Source organism: Gymnoscopelus microlampas (assembly GCF_963454915.1).
Source record: "Gymnoscopelus microlampas genome assembly, chromosome: 11".
Classification (NCBI taxonomy): Eukaryota; Metazoa; Chordata; class Actinopteri; order Myctophiformes; family Myctophidae; genus Gymnoscopelus; species Gymnoscopelus microlampas.
In genome coordinates, this window is record NC_139948.1 from 2,784,192 (window position 1) to 2,807,194 (window position 23,003).

The 23,003-nt window shown below is 42.5% G+C and overlaps 2 protein-coding genes across 2 annotated transcripts in view; one reads left to right on the plus strand and one right to left on the minus strand.

The window, feature by feature from the left end:
* Positions 1-2,647: 2,647 nt before the first annotated feature.
* Positions 2,648-23,003, minus strand: part of LOC311055693 (coiled-coil domain-containing protein 171-like) — a gene marked incomplete at its 5' end in the record, with an annotated part of 44,814 nt that continues 24,458 nt past the window's right edge. The window contains 11 exons of the mRNA XM_084071959.1: positions 2,648-3,154; positions 5,022-5,174; positions 5,915-6,046; positions 7,231-7,285; positions 7,772-7,896; positions 8,064-8,243; positions 8,673-8,831; positions 9,736-9,917; positions 17,951-18,082; positions 18,954-19,064; positions 20,979-21,294. Coding sequence (XP_083928085.1) covers positions 2,984-3,154; positions 5,022-5,174; positions 5,915-6,046; positions 7,231-7,285; positions 7,772-7,896; positions 8,064-8,243; positions 8,673-8,831; positions 9,736-9,917; positions 17,951-18,082; positions 18,954-19,064; positions 20,979-21,294 — 1,716 coding nt within the window. The 3' untranslated portion in view covers positions 2,648-2,983. The remainder of the gene's footprint in view (positions 3,155-5,021; positions 5,175-5,914; positions 6,047-7,230; positions 7,286-7,771; positions 7,897-8,063; positions 8,244-8,672; positions 8,832-9,735; positions 9,918-17,950; positions 18,083-18,953; positions 19,065-20,978; positions 21,295-23,003) is intronic.
* LOC311055695 (tripartite motif-containing protein 16-like) lies at positions 12,487-14,157 on the plus strand (the record flags this gene model as incomplete). Its single annotated transcript, XM_084071961.1, has 2 exons — positions 12,487-13,355; positions 13,494-14,157. 2 exons carry the CDS (start codon positions 12,487-12,489, stop codon positions 14,155-14,157), a joined length of 1,533 nt encoding a protein of 510 aa, XP_083928087.1.

The following is a 23,003-nucleotide window of genomic DNA, read 5'->3' on the forward strand; positions in this document are numbered from 1 at the left end:
ATATGACACTTACATAGACAGGACGGATAGGACAGGAGGGATAGGACACTTACACAGAATGAACGGAAGAGGACACTTACCCAGACAGGATGGATAGGACACTTACATATACAAGAGGGATAGCGACCTTCGCGACCTTCGAACCAACACAAGTCTTCTGGCGGAGAGTTGTGCTCCGAGGAGCACTTTTTCTAGTTATTATTATTATTACCCTTATTATTATTATTATTATTATTATTATTATATTACCCTTACAGTAACAGAAGGGATGTTCATGTATAATTCACCTGTGAACTAGAAAGGAGAACCAAAGTCTATTGACTTTACTTTATTGGCTGTTAGATTAGGTAAATCATATCAACACTGTTTAATAAATGACTATAAATAAAGTCAGTCCTACACCGAAGGTTTGTGTGTATCTAAGGCTAAAGGATACCTTTATGACGTCCTTATCGTTTCCTTTATAGCTGTGTTCGTATATAATATAATATAGAATATTGTATTCAATAGATCATGGGACAATGATAGGGCATATGTTTGACAGTGGAAACTTGTCAAACTTTCTGTGTAGGAGAGACTTTATTTATATTTATTAAACAGTGTTGATATGATTTACCTAATCTAACCGCCAATAAAGCAAAGTCAATAGACTTCAGTTCTCCTTTCTAGTTCACTGGTGAATTGTACATGAATAACCCTTCTGTTACTTTCTGTAGGGGTTGAAGGTGTACAGTAAGTTAAAATGTACATGACAAAATCTCAATAACATTGCTCTGTTTTAGCATTGCCTGGGTTTAGTGTTATAACCACTTTCAATGTGGCGTCCCTATGTTTATATCATTATAGGCAAACATTTTCAAAATTACAACAAAGTTCAAATTCATAAAGCAGTGCTTCATTGATTTATATGAGCCTATATTGCACCTAGCTACAATCTTGCAATTATTTGGCAACATAATAGTAGGATATACAAGGTCAGAATGTAACATACAGTACAGTTTAAAACTATTTATTTACATAATAAGCATCTACAGTAGCTATGTATACTTGTATGTCAAATATGGTCTGAAGAATCAATAGAGAATTCTGGAAATTTGAGTCTGAAAAAGAACCATTTTTTTTACCATAAAGTGACAAACAACCCATTTGGTAGAGCTTTGTTTTAATTGTATTAAGTTATAATCATGTTCAGTTACACCTCTGAGACGATAATATGACAAAACGTTTTTATCTTGCCTTTGAAATTCCAACCAAAAAGAGCCCTACTTTCATGAAGGACTTAATTGATTTTCACTTATTAAAAGGTGTCAAGTTCACAGATGGATGGAATAGGCTCTATTCACAGCAGCCATATTATGTAGACATTCACAGGTGTTACCAATGATACTAATGAAGGCTCTGTTCCATTCTGGCCAAACAGAGTCAGGGTACTGATATTGTGCATGTTGGCCCACTGGAAACACTCTGCTACACCAATGGGTCTACAGTTGGGCTCATGGGCTTCCAAATGGCCCCTTACAGGTGTGTAACTCTGAGAGTGTACAAATGGAACCAATGTCCATTTGGTTCCAATTGTACACTCTCAGAGTTATGGGGGTCGTGGAAACCACTGTGCTACACTAAATGGAACAGAGCCTTCATTAGTATCATTGGTAACACCTGTGAAGGAAGTGATAATATGGCTGCTGTGCATAGAGCTTATTTGCAAGGTCTAGAGGATGCAATGGGTGCTGGGTAATGGGGTTCTACTACACTATAAGTACCTTATTGGAGGTAAGATAAAAATGTTTAATCATACTATCGTCTCAGAGGTGTTACTGAACATGATCATGTAACTAGATACAATTAAAACAATTCTAATAATGGTCTATATCATTTTCTGAAAACATGCTCTACCAAACGGGTTGTTTGTCACTTTACGGTAAAACAGGGTTCCTACATTTTCCATTTCAAAATTCCATACTTTTCCAGCCTCAAATGTCCAGAGACAAGTATACTTGCGAAGTTGCGACCAATGCAAATGCGGACCCATTTTTTTGAATAAAATAGTGAAAATAGCAGATCTACAAGCTTACGTGTCTCATTGCGATGCGTTGTGAGCTTGTAGATCTGCTATTTTCACCACTTCTATGCGATACTCTTCTATGACAAAGTAGGGCATTAGCTATAATAGCTGTAATGTTCACATAATTTACAAAGATGTACATATTTTACATTCAACTTCTGAAGACACAAATATGTAAAATATGCACATAATTACAAAGACATACATGTTCAACATAAGGCTTTTGCAGATAGAAAACGTCAATATGTTACTATACAATATGTCTAGAACAATGTATTGTAGATGAGACAGAGACTGAGAGACACACAATGTGATGAGATCATAAAACTTTATTCAATCAACAATATGAGTATAACAAATGAGTTTGTATTTCATCAAGTCAAGCTGCCAAGTCAATCATGTTTCTCTCTCCCCTTGAAGTCGGTAACGCTGTCATTTTAATTTCTTTGGCTATTCAAAAATAGCAGATATACAAGCTCATAGCTGCCTGAGCTTGTAGATCTGCTATTTTTGGGAAAATCGTGGATATCTTATGCAAATCTTTTAATATGTGTTTTTAACTCGAATCTTTGCTTCTGGGGATTCTACAAATGTCTTCTAAAACAGTTTTTAGAAAAAACGTATGTTGCTGTAATATCAGTGGTTCTCAAACTTTTTCATGTCAAGGACCAACCAAAATTTTATGTATTTGGCCGTGGACCCCCATCTCAAAATATTTTGTTCCAGGGACCCCCAGAAGTTGTAACATGAGTTAAAAATATTTGCTTAAAAAAAATCTATAATCAAGGATTTACCAAAAAAAAAAATCCAGATTTTTCAAAAATAGTAGATCTACAAGTTCATAGCGAGGCACTCGAACTCGTTGTTCACACCCAATTGAACAACATTCTGCATCTCCATAAACTATTGGCTGAATTGTCACAAGTTCTTCTGTGTAACTTCACGGTCCCCAGACAGAAAGATACAGGAGGAGGCGGGGTTTGGACAGGGCTGGGCGGGGCTGCAGCTGATCGGCAGTTCCCTCGACGAATCGGAGAGCGGGCTTGGATGACTGACGTTTGGATCTAACAATGGGGAGAATTCAGCCACCTGAGAGAGAGAGAGAGAGAGACACAGAGAGAGAGATTTTTCACAATCAACTAAAACGATTAGCCTGACTAACCACTTAACCCCCAGCATCCGTATTGTGGGGAAAGCTTTTGCTGAAAATAGCCGATTGACAAGCGTTGCGACGCGTTGTGAGCTTGTCGATCGGCTATTTTCAGCGAAAGCTTTCCCCGCAATAACAGAAAACTCAAAATACACTACCAGAGCCCAGAGGAACTCCGTTCAACCAAATGGGATTTCAATGATTAAGCCCTATTTTATAGTTTGTCGTACAACGGCGTCGTGCAAAAACAGCAAAAATTGCCAATCTACAAGCTCGACACAATGTGTCGCATAGCTTGTAGGTTGACCCCCAAAATTGATTATTTCATTCAAATTCATTATTTTTTAACTAATAAATGAAATGGATTAGTTTGATCAACTCATTCACTGCCAAGGACGTCTTTGACGTCTTTTAGTTTGTTTGGCGGTGTTTCCACTAGATGTGGCTCTAAGCAAACACATGAGTGACCACTTCATCCCCAGATACACACAGAAGCAGGAGATCACGTGATCCCAAGCTTTACTACTCCGTCTACTTTCTGTTTAGCGCCTGTGGGGAAACAGCTGTAACTTGAGTGTTCTTTTTTTTGGTGAGACATGCTATTTTCAACGGCCCATAACAAGCCAACAGGAGGTCGCGGTGACAAAAGAAAGTTTCTCGCGGCAGCACAGTGAAACTCTCCGTGCTTAGCAACCGTCGGGCGATCGATCATGCATGGATATAAATATTCTGTGACCAGTTAAAAAAGGTAAGAAAAACGTGCGTTTTTGACGAGAGATGCTACAATCAACACCCTGAAAACAAGGGAAGGGGGGGGGGGGGGGGGGTCGCGGTGAGTTTTTTTTTCTCTCTCGCGGCAGCACAGTGAAACTCTCCGTGCTTAGCTACCGTCCTGGGATGGATCATACTGGATATAAATATTCTGTGACCAGTTGAAAAGGTAAGAAAAACAACAACGCTGGCAGTGGGCAAACGCTAGCCTGGTTCCAGACGAATCTGCCTTTGTAAAATTGCATGCACTTTAGCCCTCGGCAGATTAGGTCTGGCCCCCCTCCATAGAGATTTCAATTCTCTCCCTCCGCAGTTGTGCGGAGCCAACCAGGGCCCAGTACCTTATTTGGAGCAATGACGTACAAGGAAGCACTGCTCTGATTGGTTCGTTCAAGGAAGCACTGCTCTGATTGGTTTAGGTCTAACCAATAGAGTCCGTTTGGATCTTTTTGTAACCGCCCCTTGGAAGAAAATCTACCGTTGATAGGGACCAGACTATTATCCACGCAGTGTGTCGTGTGATATTGTCTGGCTACGCGAGGCTAGGCAAACGCAGTCAGAAATAAGTCTGGCAGTGAATGAGTTGTTAATAGTGGTGTGCCGATACACTAATTTCACGAAACGATACGATATTGGGCTCCACTTCGATACGATACACACTTTTTTATTATGAAAATATATGGGGGAGAAAAAAAGCAAATGCAAACAAATAATTCTGTTTTTGCATTATTCAGACATGCAAACTTGTAGCTTTTCAGCTACAATAGCCGTCTTGAATCCAAATAGGGCAATAGTGTGACACCTGACCCGAAAAAAAAAACATGTTGTCACCCTTTTCACCTCGGTGCTGTTTGCATGCCTGATTATTAAGATTTTTTTTTTCCCAAAACGATACATATCGTCACGAAAACGTATCGCGATATATCGCGGGACGAAATATCGGCACACCCCAACTGTACTGTCTTCCCTGATAGCTCAACCCTCTGCATGGTCTCTGATCACTTTCGGGTCGAAACGGAACGTTGGTGATCTTACGGGGACGTAGGCCAGGTTGTCACGGAGACAGGCGTCCTGCAGCTCGCCGCGCAGCGCGGTCACGTGACTGCGGTGGGCGGAGACTTCCTGCTCCAGCCAGCCGATCCGAGAGCCGGCTGCCTGGTAGAGGTCTGCGAATGTGGAGACCAGCCTCTAGGGGGAGACGGAGAGCAGGAGGGACAGTTACTCTTCTGTTAACCCATTAAGGCCCGGGAACGCATCTGTGTGTCATTTTTATGATTTCTTTGGGCTATTCAAAAATAGCAGATCTACAAGCTATTGCTATTAATACAGTTTTTATCGTGAAAATTTGTGAAAATCATTGAATATATATATATATATTTTTAAAGCGATTTTTTTTACTCAAATCTTTGCTTCTGGGGCGTCCCTGGAACAAAATATTTTGAGATGGGGGTCCGCGGCCAAATACATATCATTTTGGGGGTCCTTGACATGAAACGGTTTGAGAACCACTGATTAAAACGTTTTTTTTTTAAACTGTTAGGATTTAGAAGAGATTTGTAGAATCCCCTGAAGCAAAGATTTGAGTTAAAAAATGTCGCTTTAAATTCATTCTTCATATTCAAAGATTTGCACAAATGTTCCATGATAATAAAAAAAAATAGCAGATCTACAAGCTCAAGATCTACAACCGAGTGCCACGCTATGAGCTTGAATATCTGCTATTTTTTAATAGCCAAAGACATCTTAAAATGACACAGATGCGTTCCCGGTCTTAATGGGTTGAACAAACAAAACAGAACAGAACAACAATGCATGGTTACCGAGGCTACTTTTCTGTTCATGTGAATCACAGAGAACGGTGCCCATCACAATTGCTGTAGTAGAACGAACAAATGAGTGAATGAATGAATGAATGAAGAGATGGTTACCTCACAGGCAGTGACCTCCACACCTCCCATCATCCTCTCTGTTCCTGACAGCTCCACATGCACTCTGGGTAACTGCAGGGGGAGGGGCTTACCCGTCACAGAGCACTGTGATTGGACCAGACTGTCTCTGACCTGAGAGAGGGGAGAGAGAGGGAGAGAAGCCTTCAACAGTATCCATTGCCCTTTAGCCCAAGATTTTTAGGCAGGATTTCCTCTTTTGTCAACAAAAGTGCTGACTCTTGCCGGAGCGGAGCCCTCATTCAATAGCCTGGTAAACCCTCCCTCCGGAAATCTCATTTCCATTTGATTTCAGGAGTGAGTCTGGCCTGATCCGCCTTTCTGCAATATTCGCTCTGTACGCCGAACTGACGAGCCTATCAGCGTCGTCGCACATCGTTCAGTGATTGACAGCGACAGTTGGCTAATCAGGTGGCGAGTTCGAGTGAGCCCGAATGAAGCCGAGTGCAGCCTGACTGGGGCCGACAAAAGACGAACGGCAGCCATTGTTGTTTCTGCGAGTGCCGTCAGTTCTTATTTTCGTTTTTAAAACGGTCTCAAACTTCTTTTTTGAGGCACGGAATTTACTATTAAGATATCGTCTGGATAGAATTTAGTTGTTTAACTTCATATATGTGGTCAATTAATCATGACAGAGCCTATTTAAAAATATAAATTTAGAGAACCGGCAGGGGCGGGGAGTGACACGCATGTATCCCAATAAGGCAACCTATTTTGGGCATGACTGTCCAAAAAGTCCCGTTGCGTCACATAGTCTGGAGGTCGTCAAAATGAACTGCTGATTGGCTGAAGGGGAAAAACGATCATTGGTTGAAGGGGTTGTCAGTCAACGGTATTACTCCCGCCCAACTCCAGCCCACAGCGAATATTGCAGAAAGGCGGTTCAGGCCAGACTCACTCCTGAAATCAAATGGAAATGAGATTTCCGGAAGGGAGGGTTTACCAGGCTACTCATTCAATGCCATTTTGACTATACTTGCACCTCTTGGTTCTCCAACATCTCAATGTCACTAAAAACTAAGCTTCAGACTACCCAAAACAATGTGACTACTTCTCGGCCTAAACCCCATGACCCACCTAATTCAAACACACATTTCTGACACATTAAGTATTAAATCAATCAATCAAAGCTGTAGAAAAACATGTGTACAGTATATGCTATAGCAGAGAACACTTATATATACTATAGCAGCCATAGAAACAATAACTAATATACTGTATATACTCTATGCTAAAAGTACCAAGTAGTCACAATAGTAGTCACATCAACAATGCTCGCGCACGCGTGTGTGTGTTACCTCTTTGTAGGTGTTCTCTACAGTGGTCATAAAGTTGACCAGAGACTTCTTACTCCTAGGATGGAAGGATGAGACAGAAGGAAATATGAAATATGTCAATATGTTTTAGTGTGCATACTGCACCCAAAATAAAAAATGCGCACCACATCAGACGACGCAAGGCGCTTTTGCGTACCAACAGCTGGGACAGGAATTTCCAAGCTTTTATTTTTTAGCAAAACTAAAAAATAAAAGCCTGGAGATCGAGGCTAGGAATTTACTTCCTGAAGCCACACTCACACAGCCATTAGGCGCAGGAGGAGGGGACGCATGCTGCACGTCATTGTATGACTGTTGCCTCGCGTTGCCTCGCATTGCCTCGCTGCGTGCACGCAGCCAGCAGCGGCTGTTCGAGGCACTCGTCACCGATGAACGCACCGTAATGGTGCAAAATATGCCGCGAACGTCCCAATCTGGCTGATAAAAGCAGCGCCGCACAGGGCACCAACCTTGGGGGCTTCTCCTAACGACGTGAGAAGTGTGTGTGTGTGTGTGTTATTACCTGTGTGTGTTCGTCAGTGAATCCTCCATCTGTCTCAGACTGTCCTCCAACTCTCTCTTCTCTCGCTGTGCCGCCGACAAGCGTTTACCCAGAATCCTTAGCGACTGCTCCTTACGGCGAACGTCCTGAGGATGTGTGTGTGTGTGTGTGTGTGTGTGTGTGTGTGTGTGTGTGTGTGTGCGTGTGTGTGAGAGAGAGAGCTTGTTAGTAATAGACTTGTACACAAATAATGAAACTAATTTGTCCATGTTATGATGTGTGTGTGTGTGTGTGTGTGTGTGTGTGTGTGTACCTGTGCAGCCTGGCTCAGTGTGCGTTGCGTGTCGGTGGTGTCGGCAGTGTGCGCGTTGAGTTGTGCGGTTAGCGTGCGTAGTTGAGCGGACTGCTCCTTTAACAGAGCCTGGGCCTCCTGCTCTCTGTTCAGCGCCTGGCGGAGCTCTGCGCACACACTCTCAAAACGCTCCACCGGCACCTACACACACACACACACAATCAAAATATACTTAAAGTACCACAATGAGTACCTCAAGAAAAAGTACTCATTGTGCAGAATGTCCCATTTCACATGTTCAAAATGTGTAAAAAATATTTTGAAAATAGCAGATCTACAAGCTGACAATGCGTCCCAATGTGACGCATTGTGAGCTTGTAGATCTGGTATTTCCAAATGGCCGAAATATATATACGGCTGATGTGCTTAACGTATGTTTTGTAATAATAATGTGTTCATATCATTTTAGTGGTGTAAAATATTTTATATTTATATAAAAACCTCAAAATTGTACTTAATTACAGTACTTGAGTACATGTACTTCGTTACTTTACAGCATACTATATTAGCTCTCATTCAAAATAAAAAAAAGATATATATAATTTCAGGCAGTGCGGTGGGCAGCCTCACCACGTCACAGGGGTCCTTGTGGCGGTGGTTTCCACGGCTACCCTTGGACGCTCGTTTCAGATTGGCCAACTCCAGCCTGAGGGACCGCCTCTCTACCTCAGCGGAGTGCAGCCGTTGGCTGAAAAGCAGGAAGTGTTGCTGCAGGGAGGAGACCAGAGTCTGGAGGGAAAACGACACGTTTTTAACACTTTGTTGTTGCGTCGACATTCTTTTCAGGTGAAAAATACGCAGCCATCGTTTTGTCTGAACCACTTATGTAGGTGGGGGGGGGGAAGGTGTGTGGGTAGAGCCTGGCAATAGGCTCTATGCACAGCAGCCATATTGGGAATGAATTGGGCCCCTTCCTTACTTCCTTCACAGGTGATACCAATGATACTAATTAAGGCTCTGTTCCATTTAGTGTGGCATAGAGGTTGTCTTATTTTCAAGGACCCCCATAACTCTGAGAGTGTACAAATGGAACCATCCATTTGGTTCCATTTGTACACTCTCAGAGTTACACACCCACCATAAGGGTCCATTTCGGAACCAAACTGGAGTGTTTCTAGTGAGCCAACATGCACGATATCAGCACCCTGACCAGAATGGAACAGAGCCTTCATTAGTATCATTGGTAACACCTGTGAAGGAAGTAAGAAGAGGCCCAATTTCTTTCCAATATGGCTGCTGTGCAGAGCCTATCAGAAGGCAACAAACCACCCCTCCCCCACAGTCTAAAGTTCAAGTTGCATGTTCGTCTGTCTGTGGCGGGCGCGCAGATATGCCTATGCTGCATAATATGGACTGGACATGTGTGACAATGCTGTTAAACACAATAATCCCAGCAAGGACTGCGTTATCAGCCCACAAATGGACATGCCCCATGTCAGTGCAAATCAGCACATACAGTAAAATGCCCATATATGGACATAAGATCCCTGCCGTCAGTACCTGGCACTCAATGTGCTAAGTGACTGGATTATGCCCAAATATGAAAATATATATAATATGGATGGTCTCAATACTGACATCATCCAATGCTGGGTACCGAATGCTTGTATCTAAATATGAAAGGCTTACTTACCTTCCTATTGGGTGGTGGAGCTGTCAGTCGAGCCAGACCCCGCCCCAGCCTAACCACCAGTGGACACTGGTTTCCTCTGTAGGGGGCGGGACCAGAGACCACATCTGATTGGCTGAGAAGATGTTCCAAGAGGTGGGACAAACCTTCCCGAGCTGCTGACGTCACTTCTGGAGGGGTGGAGTCTAAAGAAGACGAGATAGGAGGAATTGTGTGTGTGTGGACATTTGGTCATTTTAGTAGAAAGATGAACATTTTGGAAATGCAGTGGCATTTACTGTCCTCACTTTTCAACGGGCTGTAGAACTGCATATTCACTCCCAATTCTCACCTCTTCAGACTCCACCTCAGCCCGTTGCACTTGACCAAGTTTTGACGACCAATGCAGACTAACCCTGGTCATTTGTTCTCGTGTTTCTTTTTTTTTAGCGGCGCTATACCTTTAGTTATAGAGCGGATCCTGCTCTATACCTGACTTTGTCCGTGTTCACCGTCAACGTTCTGATTGGTCAGACCCATCACCGTTCTGATTGGTCAGACCCGTCAACAAAGTGATTGGTCAAGCTTCACATGACACATGGCTATAAACACATTATAAACACATATCGATGACATAATGTATCAAAGGCACCGCTACCTTCACACAGGGTGTGATTTTTTTTTACCACAAGGTTAAAATGTAATTCAGATGCGTGTTATTTAGACATATGTTCATTGTTTACCTGATATCCTATAGTTTCAATGTACAGATTATTATTTTGATAGTAGTATATTGTTTTGACTGATTCTAGGTTCTTGGTTTACCTGTGATCCTAGTTTATGGAGGCACTACACTGTCTCTCTGCATTTGATGTATGTGTTTACCTTGCTTATTTAAGTCTCTCTGGATAAGAGGGTCTGCTAAATGCCTACATTGTACATATGGACAGGACTTAAAGGAATACTCTTGGTAACCAAAACAATGAATGACCAATTCATTCATGTTGCAAATGTTAAATTAATCAATAAAGAAACTGCATGGCCAATTTCTCACCTAAAATGTTATCAGAAGCTGTTTTGTTGAACCATAAAAGGGGAAATGGAGATTGTTTCCAGACAAGCTAACCTTAACCCTAACCTCAACCTTAACCTCACAGAAATGAAGCCTAAACCTAACCTTAACCCTAACCTCAAAGAAACTATGCCTAACCTTAACCCTAACCTCACAGAAACTATGTTTAACCTTAACCCTAACCTCACAGAAACTATGCCTAACCTTAACCCTAACCTCAACCTCACAGAAATGAAGCCTAAACCTAACCTTAACCTCACAGAAACTATGCCTAACCTTAACCCTAACCTAACAGAAACTATGCCTAACCTTAACCCTAACCTCACAGAAACTATGCCTAACCTTAACCCTAACCTCACAAACACTATGCCTAACCTTAACCCTAACCTCACAGAAACTATGCCTAACCTTAACCCTAACCTCACAAACACTATGCCTAACCTTAACCCTAACCTCACAGAAACTATGCCTAACCTTAACCCTAACCTCACAGAAACTATGCCTAACCTTAACCCTAACCTCACAAACACTATGCCTAACCTTAACCCTAACCTCACAGAAACTATGCATAACCTTAACCCTACCCTCAACCTCACAGAAACGAAGCCTAAACCTAACCTTAACCCTAACCTCACAGAAACTATGCCTAACCTTAACCCTAACCTCACAGAAACTATGCCTAACCTTAACCCTAACCTCACAGAAACTATGCCTAACCTTAACCCTAACCTCACAAACACTATGCCTAACCTTAACCCTAACCTCACAGAAACTATGCCTAACCTTAACCCTAACCTCACAGAAACTATGCCTAACCTTAACCCTAACCTCACAGAAACTATGCCTAAACCTAACCTTAATTGACCAATTTGGCCAATGTTTGACATTTTTTATAGTATAGTTTGTTGATTATTTTTATGCAGTAATGAATGGTCTTTTGTCTTTTCTTTCTTTTTTTCCCTCCTTTCTTTTTTTTTAGGTATTAAAACCTTTTTAACTCATTCACTGCCTGAATTATTTCTGGCCGCGTTTGCCCACTGCCAAGATTTTTCATTGAAAAAAAAAAGTACTCAGGAGCCGAGATACATCATTTTTAAGTTTTAAGTTAACAAGGAAGTGGATGGGAGTCTAGATCTTCGAAAAAGCATATCTCCTTGGTTCAGAGAGAGAGGGAGATTAAGACACATTTCACCTTATCTGGTATTAAACCACTGACTCATGTTTCAACAGGGTGAATGCTTCTCTCTCCCACGCGGCGCGCCCACACACACACACACACACACACACACACACACACACACACACACACACACACACACACACACACACACACACACACACACACACACACACACACACACACACACACACACACACACACACACACACACACACACACACACACACACACACACACACACGTGATCTCTGAGGATTGAGGAAAAGAAGCCAAACGGCCCTCTACCCGTTTTCCAGACAGTACGCAGTACAATTGCACAGCAGCAGCAGCACTAAGTAGAACTACTGGACCAGGCAAAGTTTATCTGTTCTATCTGTCTGGCTCTACTGTTCCCTGTGGACACAACTACTGCAGTAGGTGTATTGAGGGATACTGGCCAAAGAGGATCATTCAGCTGTCCACAGTGCAGCCAGACGTTCGTCCCGAGACCCGTTCTGAAGAAAAACACCTGTTGGCTGACATGATGGATGTAAAGAAGACAACTGTAGCTGCTTCTCCCGATCTCTGCTACGATGGACCTGGAGATGTGGCCTGTGATTTCTGCACCAGGAGAAAACAGAAAGCTGTGAAGACGTGTCTTCAGTGTCGGGTCTCTTACTGTGACGCCCACCTCCTGCTTCACTATCGATCCCCCGCCTTACAGGCACACAGGCTGGTCAAAGCCTCCGGCGAGCTTTGGGAGAACATCTGCTCTCGTCACGACGAGGTGAGGAAGCTTTTCTGTCGTACTGATCAGCAGTGTATCTGTTCTCTGCGCTCCATGGAGGAACACAAAGGGCATGATATAATCTCAGCTGCAGCAGAACGGGCTGAGAGACAGAAAAGGTTTGATATGAGCCAGCAGAACCTCCAGCAGAGAATCCAGGAGAGAGAGAAAGACGCAAAGGTGCTTCACGAGGAGATAAAGAACATCAATCACTCGGCTGATAGAGCAGTGGAGTACGCTGACACTGTCTTTAATAAGCTCACCACTTCCACTAAGAGAAGACGATCTGAGGTGAGGGAGCTGATCAGAGACCAGCAGAAACGTGAAGCGAGTCGTGCTGAAGAACAGAGGAAGTGCGTGGAGCAGGAGGTCACTGAACTGGAGGGGAGACATGATGAGCTGGAGCAGATCTCACACATAGAGGATCACATCCATTTTCTACACCGCTACACCTCCCTCTCACGGATCAGCGAAGCTACACACCCAGTGAGCAGCAATGTCCGTCCTCAGAGATCCTTTGAAGACGTGACTGTGGCGGTGTCAAAGATCAGGGACGAACTAGAGGACAGTCTTAGAGAGGCAGGGACAAACGTCTCAGAGGCGGTGAAAAGAGTGGATGTTTTACTGTCAACGCCGCCAGAACCAAAGACCGGAGCCCAGTTCTTACAAACAAACCAAATAGAGGACGTTATTAAATAAAAAAAAATAATGAGGGCATTTGTAGTGATCCTTTTCTTTGTAATTACTTTGACACATTCTCTTAGGAGCAGTGTTCAGCCCCAGTCGACACACGGGGAGCAGTTAGGGGTTCAAGACCACCACGACACGGCTCCTGGTTGGCTTGAACCCAATACAAGAGCTGAGTTCTTACAATATGCAGTTCCAATCACACTGGATCCAAACACAGCAAACTACTATCTGTCTCTGTCTAAAGGGAACAGAAAAGTAACAATGATGACTGAAAAACAATCATATCCTCATCATCCAGAGAGATTCACCACGATGCAGGTTCTGAGTAGAGAGGGTCTGACTGGACGCTGTTACTGGGAAGTAGAGTGGAGTGGAAACGTCGGCATAGCAGTCTCATACAAGGATATCAGCAGAACAGGATCCCAATATGAAGTTGTCAACGGATTTCGATTTGATCTAAGTATATTTGCATTCAGTGATAAAGCCTGGTTATTATGGTGTGGGCCAGGTGGTTATAGTTTCAACCACAACAAATCTTTAAATGTAATCCCAGGTCCTGTGTCCACCAGAGTAGGAGTGTACCTGGATCACAGTGCAGGTACTCTGTCCTTGTACAAAGTCTCCGACACCATGACTCTCCTCCACAGAGTCCAGACCAGGTTCACCCAGCCCCTCTATGCTGGATTTGGGTTTTGGTTTGATGAAGGAGACAGTGCTGAGTTGTGTGACCTTGAGTAGATCAAACCCTGGGGGTCGTCTCTCATGACTCCAGAATCATATTCATAATTGTTTTGTTGTTTTAATCTACAAGGTCAACATTCTCAACATTCAAAAAGTAAACTGTTCTGTTGATGCAAATACTATAACCTAGTCTAGTGGTTCTCAAAGTGGGGTCCAGGGACCCTCAGGGTTCCTTGAGGAGGATTCATTTGGACGCCTATATGTCTGAAACTCTGGAGGTATGTGGCTCCTTGAATTTAAAGTTTGAGAGCCATCAGAAGCCAGTAGTGTTGTTCCTAAGCTTTGTCATTGTCACTCGAATCATATGTTTATCTTGTCTATTGAGAAGATGTCATTGAATCGGCTGTTTTACTTTTACGATTAATTGTCACTCAAATAATTGCGATTAACGATTTAATTGTGTTTCTGTCGTTGAACATGGATACAGTATATATATATATATAAAAATGTAATTTCTGTTTGGCTTTTAGGCTTTGTAAAGGTGCACAGGGCAGATATGACAAATAACTTAAATCATTTATACTTTATATGAATAGTGGAAATAGCTGATCTACAAGCCCAAAACGTGACATGTTTTGAGCTTGTAGATCAGCTATTTCCACTATTTTTGAAAATATATGAAAATGTTTCAACATGGAAATGATTATGATGATTATGCCAATTATGCCAATTATCTCAATTAATTGCAATTAGTATTTACTATTATGTTCTCTTCATACAATTAATTTCATGGGACAAATGAGGATTATTAATGAGTTTTTTTTTATTATTTTGTCTTGTTATGAAGTAATGATTATTATGTGGGTTTTGATATTCCATGTTAAATAACATTCACTGATGTTGATTCTTTTTGTCATGTTCAAACATTATCTGAATAAATTACAAATTAATTCACACTCTTTGGCATTAAATGATACATGTGATGAATAGTAAACAACAATGGTAAATATGTGTAAATACTATTGTTTGAGTAAATGTTGGTGTATGACTGCATGTGTATTGTGGCTAGAACCAGGTTTAATGTCCTGGCAGAGACAATAACATGAACAATAGTACTAGGCCACAACGCAATGGAACTGAAGTTGTACACAGAATATTTAGATAGGGGGTGTCCTAGCTTTATTCAAAGGGGGCCATATTGGAAAATATGAACCTATTAAAACCTCTGCTATTTTTGAAGAATCTTGAAAATGTGTGCAAATCCTTTAATAAGAAAAGGAACCGGAGTGTTTTTATTTTTCTTACGATTTTTTACAAAAGATCTGTGCAGGGAGAGTATGAGAGCAAGAGTGTGTTGTTGTTCTGTTTTTTGTTTGTATCTGTATAACTGTTTGTTGTTGTTTTTTATGTTGTATATTTTATTTGAATTCATACCAAATTATTTGTCATTGTCTTTTCTCGTTTTATATTTTATAGTTGTTTATACTCGGATGTATTTATCATGTCACAAAAAAGTCCAATTAAAAAAAGTATTTAAAAAAAAAATACCTGGGGTCCGACTGTATCTCTTGTCATACTGTACCTTTGGACCATAACAAAGTCACATACAAATGCAGCGCACTACATTTGATTTAACTACAGTGCAATTTCAATAGATGTCTGTTGGTAGAGTAGCAAAATGTAAGCCACTTACAGTATCTCTGCTGGGAACAAGAGAACAACTATCTAGCCTTTTCTCAGGCTTTTCCACCCACATGCATGAATGCACTGCATTCCAAAAAGTTGTCTTTTGATTAAATGGCGCTGTAGCCAAATGTAACCAGATGTGAAAAGGTCTTTATAAACATTTTTAATATAATAAAAAAAGCCTTTCTTTCACACCTTGAGAATTAAAAAACACAAGGAACAAGCAGTTCCTGAGAGACAGCCCATACGCCCAGTTTAGCTTCAAAATTCGGTACAATAGCGCCTGAAGTTAGCCGTTCTTTAACACTGCATAGGGAGCGACCATGACCTGGTACCACCCACATTTAGAACAAACATGGGGACATTCTCATTCTAATACTCCCTGACACCATCCATTAAAGGATGTGAATCACTGGTTTCTTTCAAAATTGTCCTGAAAAAACATCAGGAGTCCACAAGGGGAGGTAAATGTAAATTCCCATCGAAAGGAGGTGTCTTTTAATCCTTTGTACATAGCGTTTGTATTTGTTGAAGAAATGTATTATTGTGTACATTTTATGCTATGTTCATGAATTGAATGCAAACACTATGCCTAACCTTAATCCTAACCTCACAAACACTATTTCTAACCTTAACCCTAACCTCACAAACACTATTTCTAACCTTAACCTTAACCTCACAAACACTATGTCTAACCTTAACCCTAACCTCACAAACACTATGCCTAACCTTAACCCTAACCTCACAAACACTATGTCTAACCTTAACCCTAACCTCACAAACACTATGTCTAACCTTAACCCTAACCTCACAAACACTATGCCTAACCTTAACCCTAACCTCACAAACACTATGCCTAACCTTAACCCTAACCTGTCTAACCTTAACCCTAACCTCACAAACACTATGCGTAACCTTAACCCTAACCTGTCTAACCTTAACCCTAACCTCACAAACACTATGCCTAACCTTAACCCTAACCTGTCTAACTTTAACCCTAACCTCACAAACACTATGCCTAACCTTAACCCTAACCTCACAAACACTATGTCTAACCTTAACCCTAACCTCACAAACACTATGCCTAACCTTAACCCTAACCTCACAAACACTATGTCTAACCTTAACCCTAACCTCACAAACACTATGTCTAACCTTAACCCTAACCTCACAAACACTATGCCTAACCTTAACCCTAACCTCAAACACTATACTTAACCCTCACCTCACAAACACTATGCCTAACCTTAACCTCACAAACACTATGCCTAACCTTAACCCTAACCTCACAAACACTATGTCTAACCTTAACCCTAACCTCACAAACACTATGCCTAACCTTAACCCTAACCTCACAAACACTATGCCTAACCTTAACCCTAACCTCACAAACACTATGTCTAACCTTAACCCTAACCTCACAAACACTATGTCTAACCTTAACCCTAACCTCAAACACTATACCTAACCCTCACCTCACAAACACTATGCCTAACCTTAACCTCACAAACACTATGCCTAACCTTAACCCTAACCTCACAAACACTATGTCTAACCTTAACCCTAACCTCACAAACACTATGCCTAACCTTAACCCTAACCTCACAAACACTATGCCTAACCTTAACCCTAACCTCACAAACACTATGTCTAACCTTAACACTAACCTCACAAACACTATATCTAACCTTAACCCTAACCTCAAACACTATACCTAACCCTCACCTCACAAACACTATGCCTAACCTTAACCTCACAAACACTATGCCTAACCTTAACCCTAACCTCACAGAAATTATGCCTAAACTGAACCTCAAAACCCTGTCCACCTGGGCAAAATACAGGGAAAAGAGACTCTCCCGAATCCAGGTATAGGTGACAGCGACACAGCAACAAATTGTGCTATTTTCACTATAGGGCTTAAGTGGTTAAATATCCATCTATTCGACATCGGAGCATAGCCAACACCTAGCTTATAGATCTGCTATTTTTGCTGTTTTTTAGAAATCTTTTCTAGTAAAGAACAGGGCTTAAATGACAGCGACACCTAGTGTGTGTTTGGATAGTTAGTTACCTGTGCGTGTTTGTGTGTGTGTGTGTGTGTGTGTGTGTGTGTGTGTGTGTGTGTGTGTGTGTGTGTGTGTGTGTGTGTGTGGTTACTTACCAGTGTGCGTTTGCACCTCCTGCAGTTGTGTCATGGAGGAGAGGATGAGAGAGGAGAAATGTTTAGACCGCAGCCAACGCACAAACCCTGCTCCACCACCTTCCTCCTTTTCTTCATCATCATCATCATCATCCTTATCTGGAACACACACACACACACACATGAACTTACATTTTGAAAACACACTGAAATGTCCTATACTCTTCTCTCTGTGCGCGCCATGCGTGCGTGCGTGCGTGTGTGTATAACATTTTACTTGACGATTAATTGCTATACAAATAATTGTGATTAAAGGGGCTACACCATGAATTAAAAAAATATATATTATATATAAATATTGCCCCCTAATACGTTTTAAACAGGTTGTAAGCCTAAAAAACATCCAGATATTTTTTCTCACAATCTGACTGTCTGTCATTCCAAGCTTTTTCAGCTGCAATACCAAAACGTCCTATTGGGCAGGGGGGAGCTACTGAGCAATTCTGTCTGGCCATCGTCAATGCAAAATCTGTGCAAGTGACATCACTTGCACAGCCATTCTGAAATGGCCTGTTCAGACACGCCCATTCAGGAAATCCATGAAATGAGCATGAATGACTGAATGTTAAAAAAAAAAAAAAAATTGGGTACAAGAGACACTGGGGAGCCCAAAAAATACTAAAAACCTAAAAGAAAATGAAATTCATGGTGTAGCCCCTTTAAGGATTCAATTGTGTTTTTGGCAATAAACATTGGAACATATATTATAATCATAATCATATGAATAATGCGTTCTTATAACTGTGTGTGTGTGTGTGTGTGTGTGTGTGTGTGTGTGCGCGCGCACACGTGCGTGCGTGCCTACCTGTTGTGGGTGTGAGTTCCCTCTTGGCTGCTGTCTGCCCACAGACGCACACACACACCGCCTGCCTCCCACCATCCTCTTCCCCTCCTCTCCTCCCTCCCTCATCCTCTCCTCTCCTCATCCCTCCATCCTCTCCTCCTCCTCCTCTCCTCTCCACACGGAGCGCCACGCTGGAGCACCTGGCTAACGCTAGCAGCCTGTTAGCCGCCAGCACGGCGCACACCCCCTTCCTCCACCTCCGCAGTCCTCTCCCCGTCCTCTGCTCTCCTCCTGCTAGGGGCGGAACAGTTCATTGAATTAATCATAAGATAATTAAACCCATTTAGACTTGTTTTAACCTTATACCTTTCATTACGGGAACACAACCACAGCATGTAATAGGCTCTATGCACAGCAGCCATATTGTGAAGACATTCACAGGTGTTGCCAATGATACTAATGAAGGCTCTGTTCCATTCTTGGTCAAACAGAGTCAGGGTGCTGATATTGTGCATGTTGGCTCACTGGAAACACTCTGCTACACCAGTGGGTCTACAGTTGGGCTTCCAAATGCCTCTTTACGGGTGTGTAACTCTCAGAGTTATGGGGGTCGTGGAAACCACTGTGCTACACTAAATGGAACAGAGCCTTCATTAGTATCATTGGTAACACCTGTGAAGGAAGTGATAATATGGCTGCTGTGCATAGAGCCTATTTTAGATGATGACTATATGCAGACTTTTGGGTTATGAGCTCGGTATGCACAGGTCATTGACCATTAGCACATGCAGGTGACAGTCAGGTGTGGTGAGTGTGTGATAACCCGGTCATTTACGACCCTAAGTGTGCTAATAACACAGTTATTACGCAGTGTGTGTGTGTGTGTGTGTGTGTGTGTGTGTGTGTGTGTGTGTGTGTGTGTGTGTGTATGTGTGCGCGTGTATAAGCCAAGTCTAGCCAGTGGCTAGAGATCCCATAGCCTGCTGGGCTGTAACCATGACAACAGAACCCATAGCCCAAACGCGAAATGCCTATTCCCATATTGTTTATGCAAGGGGGCGGGCCTGGCGGGGCTGGGAGAGAGTCAGCGCACTGAAGTCAAGGCACAGACTACTGTGTTGTTGACGGACAAGGATGCACGATTATGAGTCTAAATGTACAGCTTGCAAATTCTCGCCTACTACTACTACTCTTGTATTAGAAACTTTAAATTTCTCTAAATATTATCAGTGCATCAGTGAAGTCATTATTCAGTCCGACTTCACTGTAGCCTATAGTAGCCTTTTCATAAATGATATTCGTACTTAGGCTGTCCTGAAAGTTTATAATATTTAGAGAAATTTAAAGTTTCAAATACAAAAGTAGTAGCAGTAGGTGAGAATTAGCAAGCTGGACATTTAGACTGAATGTTTCCTTTATCCTCATCTTGCGCTAATGCACGCAACTGTTTTGCCAGGTTTTATTTGTGTTGTTTCTCATAAGCGTGCATCCGTTGTCCGTCAACAACACAGTAGTCTGTGCCTTGACTTCAGTGAGCTGACTCTCTCCCAGCCCCGCCCCCTTGCATAAACAATATGGGAATAGGCAGTTCGCAGCCCAAACGCCGAACGCTAATAAACATCTTAAATTTCGGGTAAGTGAAAAACGTGCCACGTCACTGTGTGCAAATGCTAATGGTCAATGCCCGTGTGCACGTTCAGATCAATTAGTCAACCCACTGAGCTGAAACATGCAGAACCTCTGCTATAGAGGCTGAGAAAGGTTGTTTTTTTTAGTGAACATTGACAATTCTGTAAAGTTGTTCAGAAAACTCGCTCACAACGCGTCATTTCGTGACACCTTGTAAGCTTGTAGATCAGCTATTTCTGATATTTTTACATGCATACAATTATTAAATATGTCAATAATTTCTTTGCATATTTTAGTTATTTGTCATATCTGCCCTGTGCAATTTTTGATTACGACGGCTAAAAGGCCTCATAGTGCTCCAATGTTCAACGCCAAACACACAATTAAAATCATTAATCGCAATTATTTGAGTGACAATTAATCGTCAATTTAAATTTGTAATCGTGACAGCCCTATTAGTGAGGCCCTTTTTTTTATTACACAAAAAGCGTGCCTCTCCATTATTCAATGAATCGAAAAAGCAATCAGTAGCATAACCGCTAAGAAACATAATGAATACAGTAGTTGCAGCCATACTTCCTGTGTCTCCTCCTCCCGTCTCCTCCTCTCCACCCAGGGCCTCCACCAGTCTCCTGACCTCCGTCTCCACTCCCTCTCTCTCCTCCAGGAGGCGATAGAACAGGGTGCGCTGTGCGGAGAGGGCGCCCGCGCGTCGGTAGGTGTGCACGAGCGCGCCGGCCAGGAGCGCGCACGCGGCGAGGAGCGTGGCGCGTGCCCCTCGGCTCCGGGTCAGGAGACCCCGCAGGCGCGAGAGGTCGGAGGTCGCGGCGGAACGCTCGCGCTCCACAGAGGAGACGCGCAGGCGGAGAGACTCCACCTGAGAGTGATACAGCTGAGAGAGACACACAGAGAGAGAGAGAGAGAGAGAGACACAGAGAGAGAGAGAGAGAGTTGTGTATGTAAGATGATTGTCACCTGCTGTGCACATGCCAGCTGTGTCCCATGTCTTTTTCTGATTGAGGTTTTCTAATCAAGCTTCCAATGTCATTTATGATGTCATCATTTTTATTAAAAGAAAAAATGAAAATAAAATCCCTGATTTGAATAATAAACTGATTAATCAGATTACATTTTTACTTATTTTTTATTTTTTTCTTAATGTATATATAATAATATGCAATGTTTATCTACAACTGTGCAGAAAAACTCCATTGCATGTTGAAATGTGTATTTCATCAATCTAAATCAGTGGTTCTCAAACTTTTTCTCATCAAGGACCCCCAAATTGATAAATATTTGTCCGCGAACCCCCATCTGAAAATATGTTGTGCAGAAGCAAAGGTGTGTGTAAAAATGTTCACCAATGTTCAAGATTTTTGATAGATAGCAGATCTACAAGCTCAGAGCCGACACTCGGTGCCGTGCTATGAGCTTGTAGAGTATAAAAGGTTAAAGTGGTTAAAATGATTGTGATGCTATGTTCAACTACTTTAGCTGGAGATCCCCTGGAACCCCCCCCCCCCCCCCCCCACAAGAACCCCTGGGGGTCCCCGGACTCCACTTTGAAAACCACAGATCTAAATCACGCAAAGGAATCAAACTTGAATCATGCAGATCTCGGGATCCACATAAGAACGGAGTTGCTCCAATGTGGATCTCTTACCAGCCTGTGAAAATAGTCATCTAAACCGCTCACAAAATGTAAGGACACTTGAATTTGGGCCATTATATCTCCCCTTTACTAATACCAATCAGTAAAGTGTTATATATCATTTTTATCGGTGATTAGTCACCTTTACAACGAGGTACAGCTTGTAAGCATCGGGCATTCATGGAATGAGCAACCCAGGCAAACGTGTGGGTAGCGCCGAGCAAAAATGTGCCAAAATGGCCTGTTAGACTTTTCTGCTGACATTCAATGTTGTGACATTCATGACATTCAATGGGCTTCAGGTGTGTGCCAATCACAGGTATGTGACTGCCTCACAGGTGAGTGACTGGCACCTGAACATGGGTTCTGCAACTTTGTTGAGTTTGTGTATGCTCCAAGCAGCAACACTGCCCCCATGGAAAGATGCCACTTTTGTCAGGATAAGGCCCGTGCAACAGGGCAAGTGAAGCTGGTGTTCCGTTATGCAGAGTGACAGCATTATTTGGTGTTATCCCTGGTACCATTTCCAAACTTAGGACTAACTTCTGTGAGACTGGTGAAGTCAACAAGGAAGACAACAACCCAGACCCCTTGCTTCACTGAGGAACCATAGATTTACAGGCAAGATATGCACAACGGTACCAAAGACAGATGTCAAAGTTGTAGGGCCCATGCTCAGGTGCCAGTCACACACCTTTGACTGGCACACACCTGCCTGCAAATGGTACCAGGGCTAAGACCAAATAATGCGTAATCTGCGTAACGGAACACCAGCTTCACTTGCCCTATTGCACGGGCCTTATCCTGAAGGGACAAATGTGGCATCTTTCTATGGGGGCAGTGTTGCTGCTTGGAGCATACACAAACTCAACAAAGTTGCAGAACCCATGTTGCAGAACGCAAAGTTGCAGAACCCACCTCTCAGCAGGTGTGCGCTGGCAGGTCGCTCA